General features: G+C 39.1%; 2 protein-coding genes across 2 annotated transcripts in view; one reads left to right on the forward strand and one right to left on the reverse strand.

Annotated features, from left to right (window-relative positions):
* Nucleotides 1-11,313, forward strand: part of hk1 (hexokinase 1) — a 62,179-nt gene extending 50,866 nt beyond the window's left edge. Inside the window, exons 16-21 of the mRNA XM_062026003.1 lie at nucleotides 1,401-1,500; nucleotides 1,575-1,758; nucleotides 1,910-2,065; nucleotides 4,314-4,401; nucleotides 5,919-6,064; nucleotides 10,625-11,313. Of these exons, the coding sequence (XP_061881987.1) occupies nucleotides 1,401-1,500; nucleotides 1,575-1,758; nucleotides 1,910-2,065; nucleotides 4,314-4,401; nucleotides 5,919-6,064; nucleotides 10,625-10,769 (819 nt within the window). The 3' untranslated portion in view covers nucleotides 10,770-11,313. The remainder of the gene's footprint in view (nucleotides 1-1,400; nucleotides 1,501-1,574; nucleotides 1,759-1,909; nucleotides 2,066-4,313; nucleotides 4,402-5,918; nucleotides 6,065-10,624) is intronic.
* Nucleotides 11,314-16,010: 4,697 nt separating this feature from the next.
* Nucleotides 16,011-20,566, reverse strand: part of tacr2 (tachykinin receptor 2) — a 34,529-nt gene continuing 29,973 nt past the window's right edge. Inside the window, exons 4-8 of the mRNA XM_062067456.1 lie at nucleotides 19,436-19,630; nucleotides 17,670-17,820; nucleotides 17,462-17,581; nucleotides 16,777-16,853; nucleotides 16,011-16,714 (exon numbers count right to left, since the gene is read on the reverse strand). Coding sequence (XP_061923440.1) covers nucleotides 16,510-16,714; nucleotides 16,777-16,853; nucleotides 17,462-17,581; nucleotides 17,670-17,820; nucleotides 19,436-19,630 — 748 coding nt within the window. The 3' untranslated portion in view covers nucleotides 16,011-16,509. The remainder of the gene's footprint in view (nucleotides 16,715-16,776; nucleotides 16,854-17,461; nucleotides 17,582-17,669; nucleotides 17,821-19,435; nucleotides 19,631-20,566) is intronic.

Raw genomic sequence — 20,566 nt, forward strand, 5'->3', positions numbered from 1 at the left:
GACGGCGTTTCTGGGTGTTGTTGATAAACGGTTTTCGCCTTGCATAGGAGAGTTTTAACTTGCACTTACAGAAGTAGCGACCAACTGTAGTTACTGACAGTGGGTTTCTGAAGTGTTCCTGAGCCCATGTGGTGATATCCTTTACACACTGATGTCGCTTGTTGATGCAGTACAGCCTGAGGTGAGGGATCGAAGGTCACAGGCTTAGTTGCTTACGTGCAGTGATTTCTCCAGATTCTCTGAACCCTTTGATGATATGATGGACCGTAGATGGTGAAATCACTAAATTCCTTGCAAAAGCTGGTTGAAAAAGTTTTTTCTTAAACTGTTCAACAATTTGCTCACGCATTTGTTGACAAAGTGGTGACCCTCGCCCCATCCTTGTTTGTGAATGACTGAACATTTCATGGAATCTACTTTTATACCCAATCATGGCACCCACCTGTTCCCAATTTGGCTGTTCACCTGTGGGATGTTCCAAATAAGTGTTTGATGAGCATTCCTCAACTTTATCAGTATTTATTGCCACCTTTCCCAACTTCTTTGTCACGTGTTGCTGGCATCAAATTCTAAAGTTAATGATTATTTGCCAAAAAAAAATGTTTATCAGTTTGAACATCAAATATGTTGTCTTTGTAGCATATTCAACTGAATATGGGTTGAAAATGATTTTCAAATCATTGTATTCCGTTTTTATATTTACATCTAACACAATTTCCCAACTCATATGGAAACGGGGTTTGTATACAATTTAAGACATAGACATTTGAAAAGGTATTAATTGGAGTAGTGCGGTTTGTTTTCTGACAAACAACTCATTAGCATTAACATACAAACAGTAATTGCTAACATGTCCTCACATGCCCGCATGTGTTTTGGATTTATTTTGCAGGTCAAACATGAAGTTGGCGTTATCTACTAATAGACTTTCACTTTACTGTTTCTGCTTGTTTGTGGTTCTTATATATATATAAGATGCTGTCTGGTAATGCTGCATTATCGATGTAGTACTATTGTAAAATACCAGCTACGTTTGACAGTGAAAACATTTCACCACAATGTCGGTCTTTGCCACTTTTGAATGATCGCTAAACCTTTGACAGCTTCTGTCGTCTTCTTTGGGCCCTTGGCTCTCTTTGTCCCTCTTCTTCGAGTCATCTCTCTCTGCACTTTGCTGTTTAAGCTGCACGAACAGACACACACACAATGGCCACAGTGCAACCTACATCCTACATCAACAAAAGTAACAACATACAAAACAAAGTTTTTTCTAAATTAAATTAATTGATTTAGTTGATGAATTGTTGCAGCCCTACACAGGTAAACCTCTATGATGACAAGTTATATTTACATCGTATTATGTTTTGTCAATTAAACACTCGACTATATTTCTTTTGAAGGAGTTTGACCTGGATGTTGTGGCTGTAGTCAACGACACTGTGGGAACCATGATGACCTGTGCCTACGAGGAGCCCACCTGCGAGATCGGTCTCATCGCCGGTCAGTTCACGCTTTCATTGTACCGTCTTGTGCGATGTTCCACATCAATACAACATGATGACTTCTGTATGTAGGCACTGGCAGTAATGCGTGTTACATGGAGGAGATGAGGAACATTGGGATGGTGGATGGTGATTTAGGCCGCATGTGTGTCAATATGGAGTGGGGTGCGTTTGGCGATAATGGATGCCTAGACGACTTCAGGACGGAGTATGACCGCATTGTGGATGATTTCTCCCTTCACCCAGGCAAACAGAGGTAACACATCCACACATTCTGCTTGCAGCTATAGCCCTTTTTGGCCCTCATACTTACAGTACTTTGTGTATTTATATGTGCAATTATGTGTTTTTTTTCTAACATTTTGTGCGTGTGCCTGTGTGTGTGCGTGCATGTGTGTGCACTACAGATACGAGAAAATGTGTAGCGGCATGTACCTTGGTGAAATAGTGCGGAACATACTAATAGATTTTACCAAGAGGGGCTACCTCTTCAGAGGTCAGATTTCAGAGACGCTGAAGACCAGAAGCATCTTTGAAACCAAGTTCCTGTCTCAGATTGAGAGGTAAGAATCCTCCACATGAATAGAACAGCTTCTTCAGCACATTTTTTGCCTTTACTGAATTATTATTGAACTGCACTTCTTGGGGAATGTTGCTTATTGTTTACAATCATAGAAATCAATATTAATTACTTGGTGTAATTCATGGCATAATTTATTAAAAATGTTCATGTTTCAAATTCCCATTTATTCCAATGAAAAGTCTCCATCGTGGAATGTATTTTAAAACCTGACTAAGAATTACTGCGTGGAAGGCCTGTTGGCTCATGTAAAAATAATGTACACAACTCACTTTTCATCCAAGATGGAGACTGTCTATGGGATAAGTTACGTTGCTTGTTCTATGGTCCATCATTCTTTTTCTCTTTATCATCACAGGTATAGCTATCGATTATTTCAATACTCAAGTAATCTATTGATTAATTTGTTCGGGTAATCGAATAAGACATTCTTTATAGCCTCAATGATTCTATTTAGGGAAAATAGTTGAAGAAAACAATATTTTTCGGGATAATTTTATAAATGCGAATAATGTTAAAATTGCACTTTTATCTTGGGAGTATCTGTGTGCGTAGGCAAAAAGATAGCCCGGTTTGAGGACCCCATCCTTAATATTCTAAGGCAGGGGTCCTCAACTGGTCTCAACCTGCGACTTACACTTTTATCCCCACGGTCATTAAGTCAACATCTACTTGTACTTTTTACTTAGCCATTTTTATTTAGAAATAATTACACAGTTACGTCAAAGCAAATTATTAAGGAATGTGGAGGAACATGATAACTGCATACATACAAAAACTGAAAGTAAAAAATGTGTCCACTGTATGTTAAATTGATTATATTTCTGGAAAATTGTTAAAATAAACAAGGAATTTTTATGATGACATTACAAATCTATTTACAATCATTGACGGATGTATTTTTTTAGTGCATTCTAACTCGTAAATAAAAGTCCGCTTACAATGGAGTTAATGGGCGGTCGTCTATATACCACCCATGAAGCCCTCTAAATACAATAACCATCCAAAAACCGCCAACAATACTTCATTTACATTTCGTGACCTGAGTATTAACCAAGTATTACTAATATTGTTACTACAAGCTCTAACGTTAAGGACCTACAATTAGCGGTGCCTTGTCAGAGAGGTAACTTCCTTATGCTGCTTTATTGACATCATCAGCTGGTGAGCTGCTTCCTCGTCTTGGAGCTCGTAAAAGTTTATTCTAAATTATAAATCACACATCTCGCCTGTATTGTAAAAGAATGAGGACATAATCCGAGAAGTTGGTTAACTTTGAGACCCGGAAATGGCGAAGACCCAAAAAGACGGTTGGTTCCACCCCACTTTTGTTTTAGTGAGGATTATGAGTCATTCTTCATCGAAGCGGGAATATATAAACATCCTAAAAGTCGGCATTCCGGTGAGAGCAGACATTGTACAGGATGTGTTGTTTTATCAAGTTTGTTGGCTCTCATGAAGTCTGCAGTGAGCAATAATCAGTGATGTTGTCAAAGGAAAAGGCAGACGCTGTTATGCATTTGTAAAATTAATGAGCCGCATATGCTTAAAATGAGCAAAATACGGAAATATTAAATGTTATTATGAATGTGCCTCCGGACTCCTATAGGCTTCATTGTAAGCAGACTTTTTGTTGCATTTATTTAATAGTTAGAATGCATAAAAATCTGAAAAACCTATGTTTGTTTGTCTTATAAAGAATTATGAATGATAGGCAAAATAAAAAAAAAAGTGCAGTTCGCCTTTAACCGTAACGAATACACATAAAAAGAAAGAAAGAAATACAATTACATTTTTTTATGTTCCAAGCTGAAATAGTGAAAAACTTAAGCCAAAGAAATACAATGATATTTAAAAGAAAAATACAAATAGTGTGAAACTTAAGCAAAAGAAAGAATACAATTGTATTTTTTAATACATAAAATAATAATAATATGAAAAAATAAACAAAACTTAATTTTTTTACACCCTTCAAGAAGGCTACTTATGGTGGTGATTCTATACTAAATATAACATCATAATTTTTTTTCTAAATAGATTTTCCACTTCATATTACATGTAATAAGAGTAATGTTTTCCATTTTCCATATATTTCCTTCTGCACATCTTATCTCATAGCTGGCATCTGTAGGAATGTGCATGTTAGTGGATTACTAATCGATAAACAGATTTGTGCCATTTATTTTCTTTCATGCTGGTGACTTTTGATGTCTTCATTTATCTTTATCCAGCGACAGACTGGCTTTACTTCAAGTGAGGTCCATCTTACAACACCTAGGGCTGGACAGCACTTGTGATGACAGTATCATTGTCAAAGAGGTACGCTACACATTTAAAAGGGGAATATTATAATTATTTTTTTGACATTTAAAACACTTCCTTGTGGTCTACATAACATGTTATGGTGGTTCTTTGGTCAAAAGTTTACATGATAAAAAAAAATAAAAAATCACATGTATTTAGAACCTTCGCTCAATACCTTATTGATGCACCTTTGGCAGCAATTTCAGCCTCAAGTTTTTGAATACGATGCCACAAGCTTGGCACACCTATCTTTGGGCAGTTTAGCCCATTCCTCTTTGCAGCACCTCTTAAGCTATCAGGTTGAATGGAAATTGTTGGTTTTCATCCAGGATGTCTCTGTACTTTGTTGCATTCCTCTTTCCTTCTATCGTGACTAGTCTCCCAGTTCTTGCCGCTGAAAAAAATCCCCAGAGCATGATGCTGCCAACACCATGCTTACGGTAGGGATATTATTGGCCTGGTGATGAGCGGTGCCTGGTTTCCTACTAAGACCCTGTAGAGTTTGCCCTCTAGTGGGTTCTTCAGACCACCACACACTGCCAGGAATTCAGGGTATAACACTGTTTTATTGCGTTCTCACGAGGTGCAAGCCTTTTGCTTCCCAGCAACAAGTCTTTTCTGCGTCTGCCCAGCAGCACCTCCAACTCCAACTACTCGTATCATCACGGCTGCTGCTAATAAAGGGCGACAGATGATTAGATAACAAGGCCCACCTGGGCCATCTACGCACCTGTCGCTGTCTTCGAGGCCGGTCCTAGCAACACCCCATTCCGCGGCAGGCCCGCAGGCCAGGCCCCCTGCACAGACCCCTTTCAAGCTAAAATTGATACATATATAGAAAGACAAAGCTTTAGTGGTCTTAATATTTATTTATTAGTTATTAATAACATTTGAAAGATTTCTGATAATTTATTTTGCTCTATTTTTTTATCACATTTTAGCTTGGTTTTCCTTTGTTTAATTTGCAGTCTGCCGTGGGTCAATTAAAAACACCCCTGCTTATACAGCACGTGATTCGATATCAACTCTGTGAGCAACCACAACTGTGTTTAGCTTGTTAGCGTCCCCTCCTGAGCCAACGATGATAATTAAAGACATACGTACATGCGTAGTGTTCAATCGGGTCAAAATACATGCCTCTTGGAAGGTTTGTAGGTGACTCTCTGGGATTGAACATACAAATACCCCATATCTGGCTTAGGGTGTCCCTCAGGGCCCCATATTCGCTCCGTTTTCAATTTAAAAGCTAACTTAACATTGTACTGCTTTTCAAAAATGCAACAAGAGCATATTCTCTATGCCAACTAAATCTTGTTAGTGTCAACAAGGACAACACTTGACCCTCACTGCACCCTAAATGGGGCGTGCGGAGAACATGTACAGTATCAGTAGAACAAAACATTTGATCAACTACGATTTGTGAAATAATTTGGTGTGTGCGAGTGACTTGTCGTATTTAAATGTATATTTGTGAAATTATGTGAGAGTCAGTCTGGTGCAATAACAATGTTAATGCCTTTATTGTTATACAGGTGTGTGGAGTGGTGTCGCACCGTGCTGCTCAGCTCTGTGGGGCAGGGATGGCAGCTGTGGTTGATAAGATCAGAGAAAATCGCGGACTGGATCATTTGAACATCACCGTCGGGGTGGATGGGACTCTCTACAAACTGCATCCACAGTAAGAAGGATTATTAACAAAGCAAAACATTTCAATGCCCTGTGGAATACAGATATGTTGGTTTTGAGGGGACAAATTACGAACCCTCAAAGTACTTACCCTCATTAGAGTGCTTCATATGTCAACAAAAATGTCCACTAAAGGGATGTAGTGTCTTGAGTAAAGGGTATTTTACCAACTGTAAACACAAGAATAAAACTACATTCTTAATTGTACTCTGATCATCCACTTTCCATTTAGAATAAAGCGGAAGCTTTGAACTCCAATAGGTCGTACAGATCTGATGTTTGTAGTGATATGTTATGGGCATCTAATAGGGTTGCGTGATATACAGGACTGTTTTAGAAAATTAGAATATTTATTTATTTTTTTCCCCTTTGTTTTTTTAAAAAAAAAATAATAATATTTTATTAATATTATTATTATTATTATTATGTATTTATTTATTTTATTTATTTATTCCCCTACCTCAGGGGGGGACTCGGCGGGGCGGTTGCTGGTTGTTCCATCTCCATCGTTGGGGTCCCTGCGGGTGGGGTGGGTGGTTCCTGTGGCCCCGTGCTGGGTGGTCCTGTGGCGGCCGGCTTGGGTGGGGTGGCCGTGGGCTGGCCTCGCCGCGCTCTCCGGGGGGGGGGGCTCGTGGGGGCCCTGTTGCCGGTGGGGCGGGGGCGGTCTTCCCGTCCGGTTGCGGGGGGTCTCCGGGCCCCTCGGGCGGGGCGTCCCGCCTTTCTGTCCGTGTGGGGTGTGGTCTCTCGCTGGCTTGGGGTCTGGCTGCCCCCTGTTTTTCTCGTGCCTTGTCCTCTGCCGGGTGCGTCTGTCTGCGGCCTGCTGCTGGCCCTTGTGGGCGGCACGGTGGGCCAGGCTCTGGGGTTCCTGTCGCTGTCCGGCTTGGCTGCGTGGGGGCGGTGGCCCCTGGTTCCCTGGGCACCACACCTACTGTTTGTGGGATGGGTTCTCGGGGAGGCTGGGGCCGTACTCTGGCTCCCGCACACACTGGGAGTCAAATGTATTGTACATGCAAATTCACATATACTCACACACATACATACAGACATACATAGGTACCTACGCTCCCACATACATATACAAATAAATACAGTACATATTTACACACTCAAAGTTCGTACATCCACACGCACATTCATTATACAAACATACTGTATACACATACTGTACATATACATTCACTGTTCAAACACACATACTGTATACACATACTGTACATATACATTCGCTGTACACACATATACATTCACTGTACAAGCACACATACACATACTGTACATATACAAGTACATATGCACACATACACTCATGCACATAATCACGTTTCATCAAACATATATTAACGTTGTTGCCCTAGGGTAAACTGGGTATAACACATGGCACACTGACAAAGCTTAACCTATTGTTACTATAACAATCTACAAGGTTAAGGTTGCTTCTCTTTCTTCCCCTCCATTTTTCTGCATTCTTTCGTATCTCAAGTTATCATTACGTATATGTATTGTTGCATTTGAACAATTGTATTGTTGATAATAAAGGTAAAGTACTGGTATTGTTTATTATCAATAGCACTATTTCTATTGGTATTCATATTGCTCCATTTTTAGTGTAATAATGCTCATTGTCATTTCTGTATTTTTTTTTATTTAAATTTTCGCTAACTGCTTATTTGCTATTACTTTTACCATCATATTTGTACATGTCGTATTTGCTGATGTTGCTCTGTTGTTGTTGTTGTTGTGTTTGCTGTTGTTGTTTTTGTCTCTCTGTCTAATCCCCCTCTTGTCCCCACAATTCCCCCCTCTGTCTTCCTTTTTCTCTCTTTCTATCCCCTCCTGCTCCGGCCCGGCTGCACCAAATGATAATATAAATACATTTAATAAAGTCAAAATACAAGTAAGGCAACAAGAGAAGTATCCTACACTTCTCTTTTGTAAAGTAAATCTGAACAGCCGATATGGGCATCTACATCTGCTATATGATTTGCCCGAGAAGCTGGGCAGGACATTATTAAAAAAAAAAAAAAAAAATAAAAAATTAGAATATTGTGATAAAGTCCTTTATTTTCTGTAATGCAACTAAAAACATGGAAATGTCATACATTCTGGATTCATTACACATCAACTGAAATATTGCAAGCCTTTTATTATTTTAATATTGCTGATTATGGCATACAGCTTAAGAAAACTAAAAAATCCCATCTAAAAAAATGTGAATATTTCCTCAGACCAAGTAAAAAATAAAGATTTATAACAGCAAAACAAAATCAAACATTTGAAAATGTCAATTAATGCACTCAGTACTTGGTTGGGAATCCTTTTGCACGGATTACTGCACCAATGCGGCGTGGCATGGAGGCAATCAGCCTGTGGTATTGCTGAGATGTTATGGATGCCCAGGATGCTTCAATAGCGGCCTTTAGCTCATTTGCATTATTGGGTCTGGTGTTTTTCAGCTTCTTCAAAACAATACCCCACAAATTCTCTATGGGGTTCAGGTCAGGGGAGTTGGCAGGCCAATCGAGGACAGTAATGCCATGGTCAGTACACCAGTTACTGGTGGTTTTGGCACTGCTGGATCATGCTGGAAAATGAAATCATCATCTCCATAGAGCTTTTCAACAGATGGAAGCATGTAGCCGCAGGCTGATTGCCTCCATGCCACGCCGCATTGGTGCAGTAATCCGTGCAAAAGGATTCCCAACCAAATACTGAGGGCATTAATTGACATTTTCAAATGTTTGATTTTGTTTTGCTGTTATAAATCTTTATTTTTTTACTTGGTCTGAGGAAATATTCTAATATTTGAGATGGGATTTTTGAGTTTTCTTAAACTGTATGCCATAATCAGCAATATTAAAATAATAAAAGACTTGCAATATTTCAGTTGATGTGTAATGAATGTTTTTTTAATTGCAATACAGAAAATAAGGAACTTTATCACAATATTCAAATTTTCTGAGACAGTCCTGTATATGATATGAATACATTTGGTCGATGATAGAACTTTTAATACTGTCGTCATAACCTGATAATGCATGTTTATTTATTTTTATTTTATTTATTTATTTGAATTAGGAGAGTACATTTTAATCAATGTTTCAGCAAAAAGAGCTTCAACATAAATATGCTGGAATTAGCACAAAAGCTAAATTGCATTGTCTATGTTGATGACACACTTGAGCTGTGTCCCGCAAAATTGATAGCGACGAGCAAGCGGCCATGTTTCTTCCACGTATTGTTATCATAGGAGGACGTGGAATAGCTGAACATGCTACACTGCACTCTGTAGGATACCATAGGTTGTATTCAGTCACGGGACTTTTGAACGAAAGTAAAAGAAAGCGGTGGTCCACCAAACCAACATGGCTACTGTGCAGCAAACTATCTTGAGTACGCAAGGGCCCTAGATTTAACCACTAAAAGCAGATACGAGCAAAATATCCAACTATGCAGTGGAATTGATCCATATACTTTATCAAAATAAGAGCAATCGAGTGATCTCAAGGATTATCCGTCGATTGAACTATCTGTTGCTCCAGACGTCATTCTACGCAACAAAACAGATGAAACTTGGAAAAACATGGGAGGTCTACAACTTCCTTGTGTGTGGAATTATCTCCTAAAAAAAACCTTCAAACTTTGTGGTACATTACTTGGGACATGTTAGTGTTAAAAATACATCCAAAAGAGGTTTGTAGATTAGAATAAATCTGAAGGTAAAATATGATGTAGAAATGCACCCAATTGCAGAAAATGTAGTCTTGAGTTTCAAAAATGTTCTTTCAGGGCTTGCATGGCAGCACTTTGTGCCTATAGAAGTTTTACTCAAAGGGTGCTCACATGCCTGAATATTGTCCAAATGTAATGTAAAGTATTAAAACAACACAAAATAAGTCATTATTACATTTTAATGGAAGTGTCGATACAAACTTGTTACAACAGAAAGTAACCAACTGTTACCAGGAAGTTAACAACCAGATTATTTATACTTTTGGAAAAAAATACAACCAGAAATCACGCAATTTTGTTAACGCATACGTAAGGAGCCTTTCTAATTTGTTTTTGTAATGGTTTTGTTATCATTTATACAACATTTCATGATGTATGATATTTGACCTGCTCAGTGGCCTTGTGGTTAGAGTGTCCGCCCTGAGACTGGAAGGTCGTGAGTTCAAACTCCGGCAGTGTCATACCAAAGACTATAAAAATGGGACCCATTGCCTCCCTGCTTGGCACTCAGCATCAAGGGTTGGAATTGGGGGTTAAATCACCAAAATGATTCCCGAGCACGGCCACCGCTGCTGCTCACTGCTCCCAACACCTCCCAGGGGGTGAACATGGGGATGGTTCAAATGCAGAGGGTAATTTCACCACACCTAGTGTGTGTGGGACTATCGTTGGGACTTTAACTTTAACTTTATATATGGTTAGCGCATGAGGCTGCAAAATATATCACCATATAGATTTTGGTCCATATCATGCATTTGCTGATGAATCCGCTGCTTTGCGAGACATGTCACTAACCATGGAACCAAATATCTCTCCCGTGCAGCTTCTCTCGCGTCATGCACCAGACGGTCAAGGAGCTGGCTCCTCAGTGTAACGTCAACTTCCTGTTGTCGGAGGATGGCAGCGGCAAAGGAGCGGCGCTCATCACGGCGGTGGGTGTGCGAGTGAGACAAGAGCTGAACAAGTGAGGATTTGTGGGAGTTCCACGTGGCGCCTTCCTGCGCTGTCTTCACTTCTGTCTTCCCCCCGACCAAAGCAGAACAGGCAGCGTCCTATTACAGTAGCTGCTTTAGCCGACAGAAAGAAGAAGAAGTTGTCTTGAAGTAGCACAAATCTCCTTACGAGTACAAAATGATAAAAAAAGCTTTACACATATTTACTTTGATGGTGTCAGCACTCTTGTGGTGTGTATTATTGCCACCTTAAAAAAATCACCTAGTAACTGCAGGCTATCACACTTCAAAGAATGTCAAAATATTTCTCCATGTTTCCTAGCTGCAAAGGTTTTGTACCAAAATCCCCACGACGTATCAACAGAAGACGTAAATATGGTATGAAGTTAAACTAATAATACACAAATGTGAAAGGGAATATTTTTGCTTTTAGGGTTTTATCCAGATATACAACTAATTATATTTTACATATTATTCTGTTATTTATTTTATTTTTGTATCAAGAGGTGATGACAATGTAACTGCTGCAATCAAAAAGCTTATTAAATAAGGTGCCTCAGCCTGTACAAATCCTTGAAGTATGAACATGGAATGTCACCTGAATATAATGAATATATTCCCTTGTACTTTTACTGTAAAATAATGTCCAAAGAGCTATTTGTATTTGAATTAATCCCAGTGTGCCGCTGCTATCTGCAATCCCTTTTTTAGCACAGTGACATGAATGAAAGAAAAGCGTGTATGAGGTGCGATTACGAATGCCAGTGGAACACCAGTGGTGACCATCTGTAGGAGAACTTTACTCTTCAATCAGACGTAAAGTATTATGTCTTTTCTCACCTCTTCTTTGATAAATGCTCCGAAAAAGCTCAATGATCCTGCAAATGTATTTATTACAGTCTTCCCTTGTTTATTGTAGCGTTTATTACGACCTTCTAAATAGTTTTTTAATAATATAATTAGTCTTTTAACATGACATAACACTCATTTCAGTTGATATAGTAGCCTTGAGTGTGTTCTACTGTACATTACAGTACTTTTGATAGCCAGGAGGATCCTGGCCATCACCCGGCCACTACAACACAGCCACGATGTGGAAATAACTTGTCACATCATGGGTCATTCCTCTTAAGTTAGAACCGGGCTTCCGTGGGCTAAAACCATTGGCGTAAATTGTTTTTGAAAAAAGCTACCATTAGACCTGTTGTTAGCATTTTAGCATTCTGTGTTGTTAGCATTGTCTGTCCCGCGTTTACATTCCACTTCGCTCACAAGGCTCGCTTCTCTGTTAGCATTAAGGGCCGAGTACCATCAAATCCTGCTCCGTCCCGCTGTTGTCAAAGGCTCACCAATGTGGCGATGTGTTATTGATGAGGCAGGAGTATTAAAAAGTGGTTTTGCCAAAAGTTGGTCAGCTTGATTGTTGCGGTAAAATTGGCACCGATTAACCGCCTCTTTTTGTCATCCTTAACCTGGAAATTTAAGTTTTTTTTTATTGCCATAATTTGACCAATAGAGCACTGTAATACATATAATACTTAATTTAACAAGTATTTTAGACCCAAAATATGTAGAATATTCTTAAAAAACTTGTATCTGCAATGTAGTGAAGCTGTAATATTAGAAGCGCGATGTGGCAAAGGACGACTGTATAGTATATTACTTCTTGTTTTAGCTTGTGGTGTCCCTCAGGGTTCCATCTTTGGACCGTTACTATTTTGAAGGCATTTCAACATTCGCAAAAGTACAACATGAACATGTTAGCCAATCAACTTGCACTTTCCGACCCTTAAAGGTCTCAAAAACGGCTAAAGACTTGTTTTGCAACTCCGATTACATTTTGGGAGAAATATGTGCAGTACAGGATTATGGATCCAGCCATTAATTTTCTACCGCTTTTCCCTCTCTGAGTCGCGCGGGGTGCTGGAGCCTATCCCTGCTGCACTCTGGAATACAGGATTAGACGTTTTTAAAGTTGACCGTGTCATACGGGATTCTTTGACAGAAATGTGGACAGGAGAAGCTGGCACCAATAAGATCTCCAATGATTGGCAGATTTGTTTCCCATCAATAATCACTTCCTCCGTAAGTCACTTGAATCTGTCCAACACTGTCATTAACAAAATAAAGTCATGTCACAATAAGTATTCATATTTGTATTACGTACAATTATCTGTGAAATACACACACAATGTATTAGCATTACTTTTTTTATTATTTAGGCCTCCACAAGGGTTTTGTGCATACAACAGGTACACAAGTCATTCACAATGTCACTGTATGTATTCATAAATAGTAGTCAGGATCAGAACAATGAATATTTACAAGTGTACTACATACAGTACTTATTTTTTAGTATGCAAATCATAGCGCATGTGTGACTGAAATGACAATATATTAGGATTAGAGAGAAAATCTATTGTACATAAAATGGGGGCGGTGTTCTTACAGTGTATGCAATATATTCCAGATTGTCCTTGTACAATATCAAATGTAATGAAGGATTTATTTTCACATTATCTTGGCAGCTCTGCATAAATTGACACCCACATTGTTACACATTGTCCCATGCTCCGTTATAATCCTCCTTGGCTAATATTGAATATCCATAATGGAATTTTAATGTTTTCTGCCAAGACAAGATGGACCATGTTAGACACTTTCCACATGCATGTGGGATTTTGTTCTACTTTTGCCTAATTTGAAATACACCCAAGGCATTTATTTTTTATCTAATACGGGACTTCCTTCCAAAATGTATTTTGCAGCTATCTACAGTACATTTAACAATTTGTGTCTGTCTTCTTTTTTTCTCTTCAGAAACTGAACGGAACAATAGATAAAAAGTTAAAAGTTAATACAAATACAGTGGTACTATCGGTTTAAACCTTACCACACTCCATCATGCTGAGTTCGCGCTGGACACTGAGCTCACAGTTTAAGGCTTTTAGCTCTCGCCTTCCAATAAGGGAACTCTAATTCAGGACACATAGGCAGGACCAGGCAGGTTAGAAAAGCATTGAAAGGTTTAGCAAAGGAGAAACACAACAATTGACTAAAATTCCAAGTGTAATGTGGTCCAAAACTCTTCAGTCTGTTAAAAAAAACTTCACTTCACTCCTTCATCTCCTAGTCGATAGTTTTCTATGCATTTACTGCATTTTCTTTGGCACGGTTGTGTATACGCTAAAGAGGTAAATGACAGACACTGTTACATTTTTAGGAATTTGAGAGGTTGTATTTAAGTATTTGCTTTAGAGACTCAACGATTGAGGCCATCAAGAAAGCCTCACATTTTCAGAAACACTTCACTAAATGACAGGCGGAGATTGCACAAGATGCAGGTGGGCCTCACGTTACTTCACATTAGCAGCATATGTAATCCACTCAAAACACCTTATTTTTTAGAACACAATCAGTGCAACACTAAGTTGCCCAATCATGCCCTCAATGTTGTTAACATAAAGCAGGGGTGTCATGCTTGTTTTTATTGAGGGCCACATCACAATTATGGCTGCCCTCAGGGGGCCAAATTAAAGGACGTGGCGGGCCATATTTACAGTGCATCATTTTTTACACATTTTATGTTGAAGCCTTAATCCAAAATGGAATACATTAATTTTTCTCCTCAAATTTCTGCAGACAATACCATATAATGACAATGTGACTTATTTTAAATTTTGCAAATTCATTGAAAATAAAAAACTGAAAATTCACATGTACATAAGTATTTACAGCTTGTGCTCAATACTTTGACGCACCTTTGGCAGCATTTACAGCCCCACGTCTTTTTGAATACGATGCCACAAGCTTGGCACACCTATCTTTAGGCAGTTTTGCCCATTCCTCTTTGCAGCACCTCTCAAGCTCCATCAGGTTGGATAGATTGTCCTTCCAGAAGGACAACCATTTCTGCTGCAATCCACCAATCAGGCCTGTATGGTAGAGTGGCCAGACAGAAGCCATTTCTTAGTTAAAAAGTGAAAGACTCTCAGACCATGAAAAACAAACATTTTCTGGCCTGATGAGACAAAGATTAAAGTCTTTGACGTGAAGGCCAGGCGACATGTTTGGAGGAAAGCAGGCACCGCTCATCACCAGGCCAATACCATCCCTACAGTGACGGTTCTCCTCTCTCTAGAGCAGTGTTTTTCAACCACTGTGCCGTGAGATACAGTCTGGTGTGCCGTGGGAGATAATGTAATTTCACCTAATTGGGTTAAAAATATTTTTTTGGAAAACCAGTAATTACAATACGCAAATGTGCCGTTGTTGAGTTTCGGTGCTGTCTAGAGCTCAACAGCGTAACCATGTAATAATCTTCCATATCAGTAGGTGGCAGCAAGTAGCTAATTGCTTTGTAGATCTCGGGAACATGGTTTGTTGTGATCACGATATGCGGGAGGCAGCGTGCAGGTAAAAAGGTATCTAACACTTAAACCAAAAATAAACAAAAGGTGAGTGCCCCTAAGAAAAGGCACTGAAGCTTAGGGATGGCTATGCAAAACGAGACTAAAACTGAACTGGCTGCAAAGTAAACAAAAACAGAATGCTGGACGACAGCAAAGACTTACAGCGTGTGGCGCAGACGGCGTCCACAAAGTACATCCGTACATGACATGACAATCAACAATGTCCCCACAAAGAAGGATAGCTTCCGCACAACTTAAATAGTCTTGATTTCTAAAACAAAGCAGGTGCGGGGAATAGCACTCAAGGAAGACATGAAACTGCTACAGGAAAATACCAACAAAAGAGGAAAAACCACCAACATAGGAGTGCAAGACAAGTACTAAAACACTACACACAGGAAAAAAGCAAAAAACTCAAAATACGTTACGGCGTGATGTGACAGTACACCTACTTTGAGACAAGAGCTATAGTGATGCATGCTTGGTTATGGTTTGAATAACACATCCAATAATTGCGAGAACGACTTTTTATTGTCAATATCGGCTACTGAGTTTCATTTTTTTATGTTTTCTGCTGGTGGTGTGCCTCAGAATTTTTTCTATGAAAAAAATGTGCCTTGGCTCAGAAAAGGTTGAAAAACACTGCTTTCGAGGAATGCTGGAGCTCTGACAGAGTGACCATCATCATCTTAGTCTTGGTCACCTCCTTGACTAGACTAAGATGAATGCAGCAATGTACAGAGATATCCTGGATGAAAACCAACACTTCCCATCCAACCTGATGGAGCTTGAGAGGTGCTGCAAAGAGGAATGGGCAAAACCGCCCAAAGATAGGTGTGCCAAGCGTGTGCATTGTAATAAAAAAGACTCGAGGCTGTAATTAGGCTGTCGAAGGTGCGTCAACAAAGTATTGAGCAAAGGCTCTGAATACTTACAGTATGTACATGTTTTTAATTTTTACCACATTTGCAAAAATGTCATTGTCATTATGGGATATTCTGTGCAGAATTTTAACGCCCAAAATTAATGTATTCCATTTTGGAACAAAATGTGGAAAAAGTGAAGCGTTGTGAATACTTTCCGGATGCAATGTAAATAGTGTGGCAGACCACATCAAATTTGCATGCCCTGTGACTTTGCAAACCACATTAAATTTAAAATGATGTAACAGATCGCATTGAATATAACGTGGAGGCCACAATAAATAACATAACAGGTCACGTTGAAAGGCGTGGCAGACCACATTGAGTAACGTGACGTGGCAGATCTGGCCCTCGGGCCTTGACTTTGACACATGTGACATAAAGAATAATACATTTGGAATGTCCTTATGATGTCATCCTTTACAATGTGCATGAACCTTGCCCACAGCCTTTGCTTGCGTCACAAGTGTTGTTTGCGTGTATGGACGTGTGCGCGCTGCTATTGCCTTGACCACGTGTCATGGTCACTCTAAAGGTATGTGTGTGCTGCAGCTCCATCTTGTCCTCCTCTGACACCTTGATGAAGGGACACCAAGAGAAGGCGTGACGGAAACCAGCACGGAACCTGCAACACACAACAACTTAGCACAGTGCTTTTTAATCTTGATGCAAACGTGACCTTTTTACCTTTGGTTCAGACAGCAGTAAATAATAGGGTTGTACATAGTCGAGCTCATTGCCAACCAAAAAATGGCCAAGTAAACCTGTCGAAGATAGGAAAAAACTACTAAATACATAAATAATACCTTTATATGTCTTTAAAAATAATCAATGGACATGTTTATGCTGTAAAAATAATTTTACATTGAAAATATTATTTTACATTGCACTGTTGAAGCCAAGAAAAAGAGGTGTAGTGCCACATCAAATCCACTAGATTTCGCTGTTTTTCATATCTAGTATTTCCAATATTATATAATATATCTGCTCCATAATAAATTCTTCCGAGCAATTATATCCAAAAAATGAAATAAATATTAAAATGTTTAATTTAATATTTATATAATAAAACAATTTTTACATTAATTACTTAAACATTTAAAAAACATTTTAATATGTCATTATTTAATTATTTCCCATTCTACCCTCTATTGTGGTGCCCTATTTATTACTGCATATTCAGTGTAAGGGACAAATGTGTCACACCCACAGCCTTATTTCAAATTTAAAACACTTCATTAATCCTGTGGTGGACAACTGCTCCTTTTCCATATAAAATGATCGAGATGGTCGATGCAACAAATGCATCACAACTTAGACATGCATGTCTGAAATCACCAAAAGCAGACGGGCAGGATAAAAGAATGCTAACCTGTTGAATGTAATGTTCCTTGTAAATGTCTCTATTGAATGATGCCAGTATGAAGTAGGTGTGGTAGGGCAACCAGCACAGAGCAAAGGTCACCACCACAACAACCATCATCTTTACTACCTGGGAGCCAACACACAGCAAAAGGCACCATATTATGTCAACTCAGCAGACACAAACAACACGACTTTGTCAGATGAAAAGTGTTGACCTTTCTCTTTGCTGTGATCTGGCTGTGGTAGTGGTCCGAGGCCTCCCCTGGGATGTGACCTCCCCACAGGGTCCTGCCTACCAAACTGTAGGTGACCAGCATTACCAGCAGGGGGAACAGGTAGATCAGCAATATCACGGCAAACTGGTAGCTACATGACAGATACATAAATACATACACAACAAGAAGAAGCATTAATTTATATGCATTTTCTCAGGTATAAAACAGTATTGTGTAGGATTACATAAAACAAAACAAAAATACAACTGATTTCCATGCAATTTAAAGAATGTATATGTGCAAGTACTGTACATATAATGCTACTAGGTTGGTTAAAAACATGCAAATAGAGGTAGAGTATATATTTTTTCATTACGACATATGTAACACAATCCAAAGGGTAAAGTCTCTGGACACTCAAACAAGAAAACCTATGGGGCGGCGTGGCGAAGTTGGTAGAGTGGCCGTGCCAGCAATCAGAGGGTTGCTGGTTACTGGGGTTCAATCCCCACCTTCTACCATCCTAGTCACGTCCGTTGTGTCCTTGGGCAAGACACTTCACCCTTGCTCCTGATGGCTGCTGGTTAGCGCCTTGCATGGCAGCTCCCGCCATCAGTGTGTGAATGTGTGTGTGAATGGGTGAATGTGGAAATACTGTCAAAGCGCTTTGAGTACCTTGGAGGTAGAAAAGCGCTATACAAGTATAACCCATTTATCATTATTATTTATTACAATAAATATTCCTATTTTGGTATAACGACATACTTTCCCTTGAGATGTTTCAAAAATGGTACGTTTCAACACATTGCAAACGTGCAAACTATAAAACTTTGTGCACTATTAGTGGGCATGTTGCAGGTGATCTACTAAGACTGCGTGTAAAATTAATAACAAATACAAAAGTGGCTATTAGAATGAGGATTTTGTGTGTACGACACAGTTTACCATAGAGACACTCATTTCCCTCCACATTCATATTGCCATGCTCCTACCTGTGACATTTGGCTACAGTTTGAAACATGCAGAAGACAACTATGACATGTACCAGTTTTTCCGGGCATTTTAGAAGCAGTCCTGCAATATGATCTATAATGGATACATGCGGTCAAACGATCCAGACACTAGATGATGCATATTGCAAAAATAAATTTTTCCTAATAGAAGAAATGTTATTAAATATGTAGTATCTCTTATATGAAAAACAAACGCCAGTAATAATAAAAACCCTCAAGTAGTCTGCTGTCTCCAAACCTTTAGTAGATCAGGTTTGTTTACTGGTGGCTGATTGGGGAACATACTGTATAGTGTGTCTCCATTTATTACATTTTTTGACCCCTGAGGTCCACTGTGCTTCAAGTTCATCTTGCAAAGGTGACACGAAATAAGTCAAGTTGTGTTTGTTGCAAATATCAGTCTGGAAATGACAAAAACTGATTGAGTCATACATAGTTGGCTACAGCCTTGACAGATATATGGACCTTTTAAGTGGGTAGAGGAGGACAGGATGCAAGTAGAGGAGAGAAAAGCAACTTGTCAAAATGCTCAATGCAACATGGATTTATAAGCACTACTTCAACTACAACTTTATTTTTTTTATGTCATTCATTGCCATCTACTTTCCTTGGTTTTGTGAGAGCACACACATGTCTTATTGTTAACAGTTCACCTTTAGGAAAAGTCTGCTGTGTGACTCTTAATGTAATTATTTAAATGCAAATGTGGTACTGTTGAGCACCAGAGTGCCATGCATGATTATTGTCCTTCACCTGAGTTGATGGGTTCCTCCATAGTTGTCCGGCCAGTCGACCATACAAACAGTTCTGGGGTAGTAAAACCTGGTCACGCTGTAGTAGCACTGTGGGAACGCCAGTAAGATTGCCATGATCCATATGAGCGTGATCACAACCTTGGTGGAGGTGGAGGAGAGGCGGGGCTTCAAAGGGTGGATGATGGCCATGTATCTAATTCAGGAGGAAAACCTTGATTTAGTCATTCACAGCTGCACACACACAGGTCTGATATTTTTAAAGACTATTAATGATCAGAATGTAACCTTAAATCAGTTAACATATTATACACAGTACTACTGGGACGGCGTGGCGAAGTTGGTAGAGTGGCCGTGCCAGCAATCGGAGGGTTGCTGGTTACTGGGGTTCAATCCCCACCTTCTACCATCCTAGTCACGTCCGTTGTGTCCTTGGGCAAGACACTTCACCCTTGCTCCTGATGGTTAGCGCCTTGCATGGCAGCTCCCGCCATCAGTGTGTGAATGTGTGTGTGAATCGGTGAATGTGGAAATACTGTCAAAGCGCTTTGAGTACCTTGAAGGTAGAAAAGCGCTATACAAGTATAACCCATTTATCATTTACTGTATACCTTTACACTACACCACGGTATGCTTTTAGAACCTCTTCTATAAACATTGATTTCTTAAATATATTATCTTAAACCACTGTTCTCCTATTTTCTCCTAAACCACACTGCAAAAACTGAAATCTAAGTAAGATCGAATATCTCAAATTAGGGTGATATTTGCTTATTTTCTGTCTGATAAGATACTTCTTCTCACTAAGCAGATTTTATATTAGAGTGTTTTACTTGTTTTAAGTGTTTTGGTCCTAAAATATCTCAGTAAGATATTATAGCTTGTTGGTGAGATTTTATGACCTATATTGAGTAAAACATGCTTGAAACTAGAACATCAACTGTTGCAAAGCTGTGTCATCAACACTCACAAGTATAAAACTGCTTTTTTAAAGTAAGAATTTCTTATTTCAAGCATGAAATAAAAAAAATCATGACTTTGACACAATTGTGTCTCAATAATTAAAACAGATGACAGCCAAATGGACTTTGCTGTTTTATTTTCAACAACATACATACTCATATATAGTAGT

Source organism: Entelurus aequoreus, linkage group LG02 (genome assembly GCF_033978785.1).
Source record: "Entelurus aequoreus isolate RoL-2023_Sb linkage group LG02, RoL_Eaeq_v1.1, whole genome shotgun sequence".
Lineage (NCBI taxonomy): Eukaryota > Metazoa > Chordata > Actinopteri > Syngnathiformes > Syngnathidae > Entelurus > Entelurus aequoreus.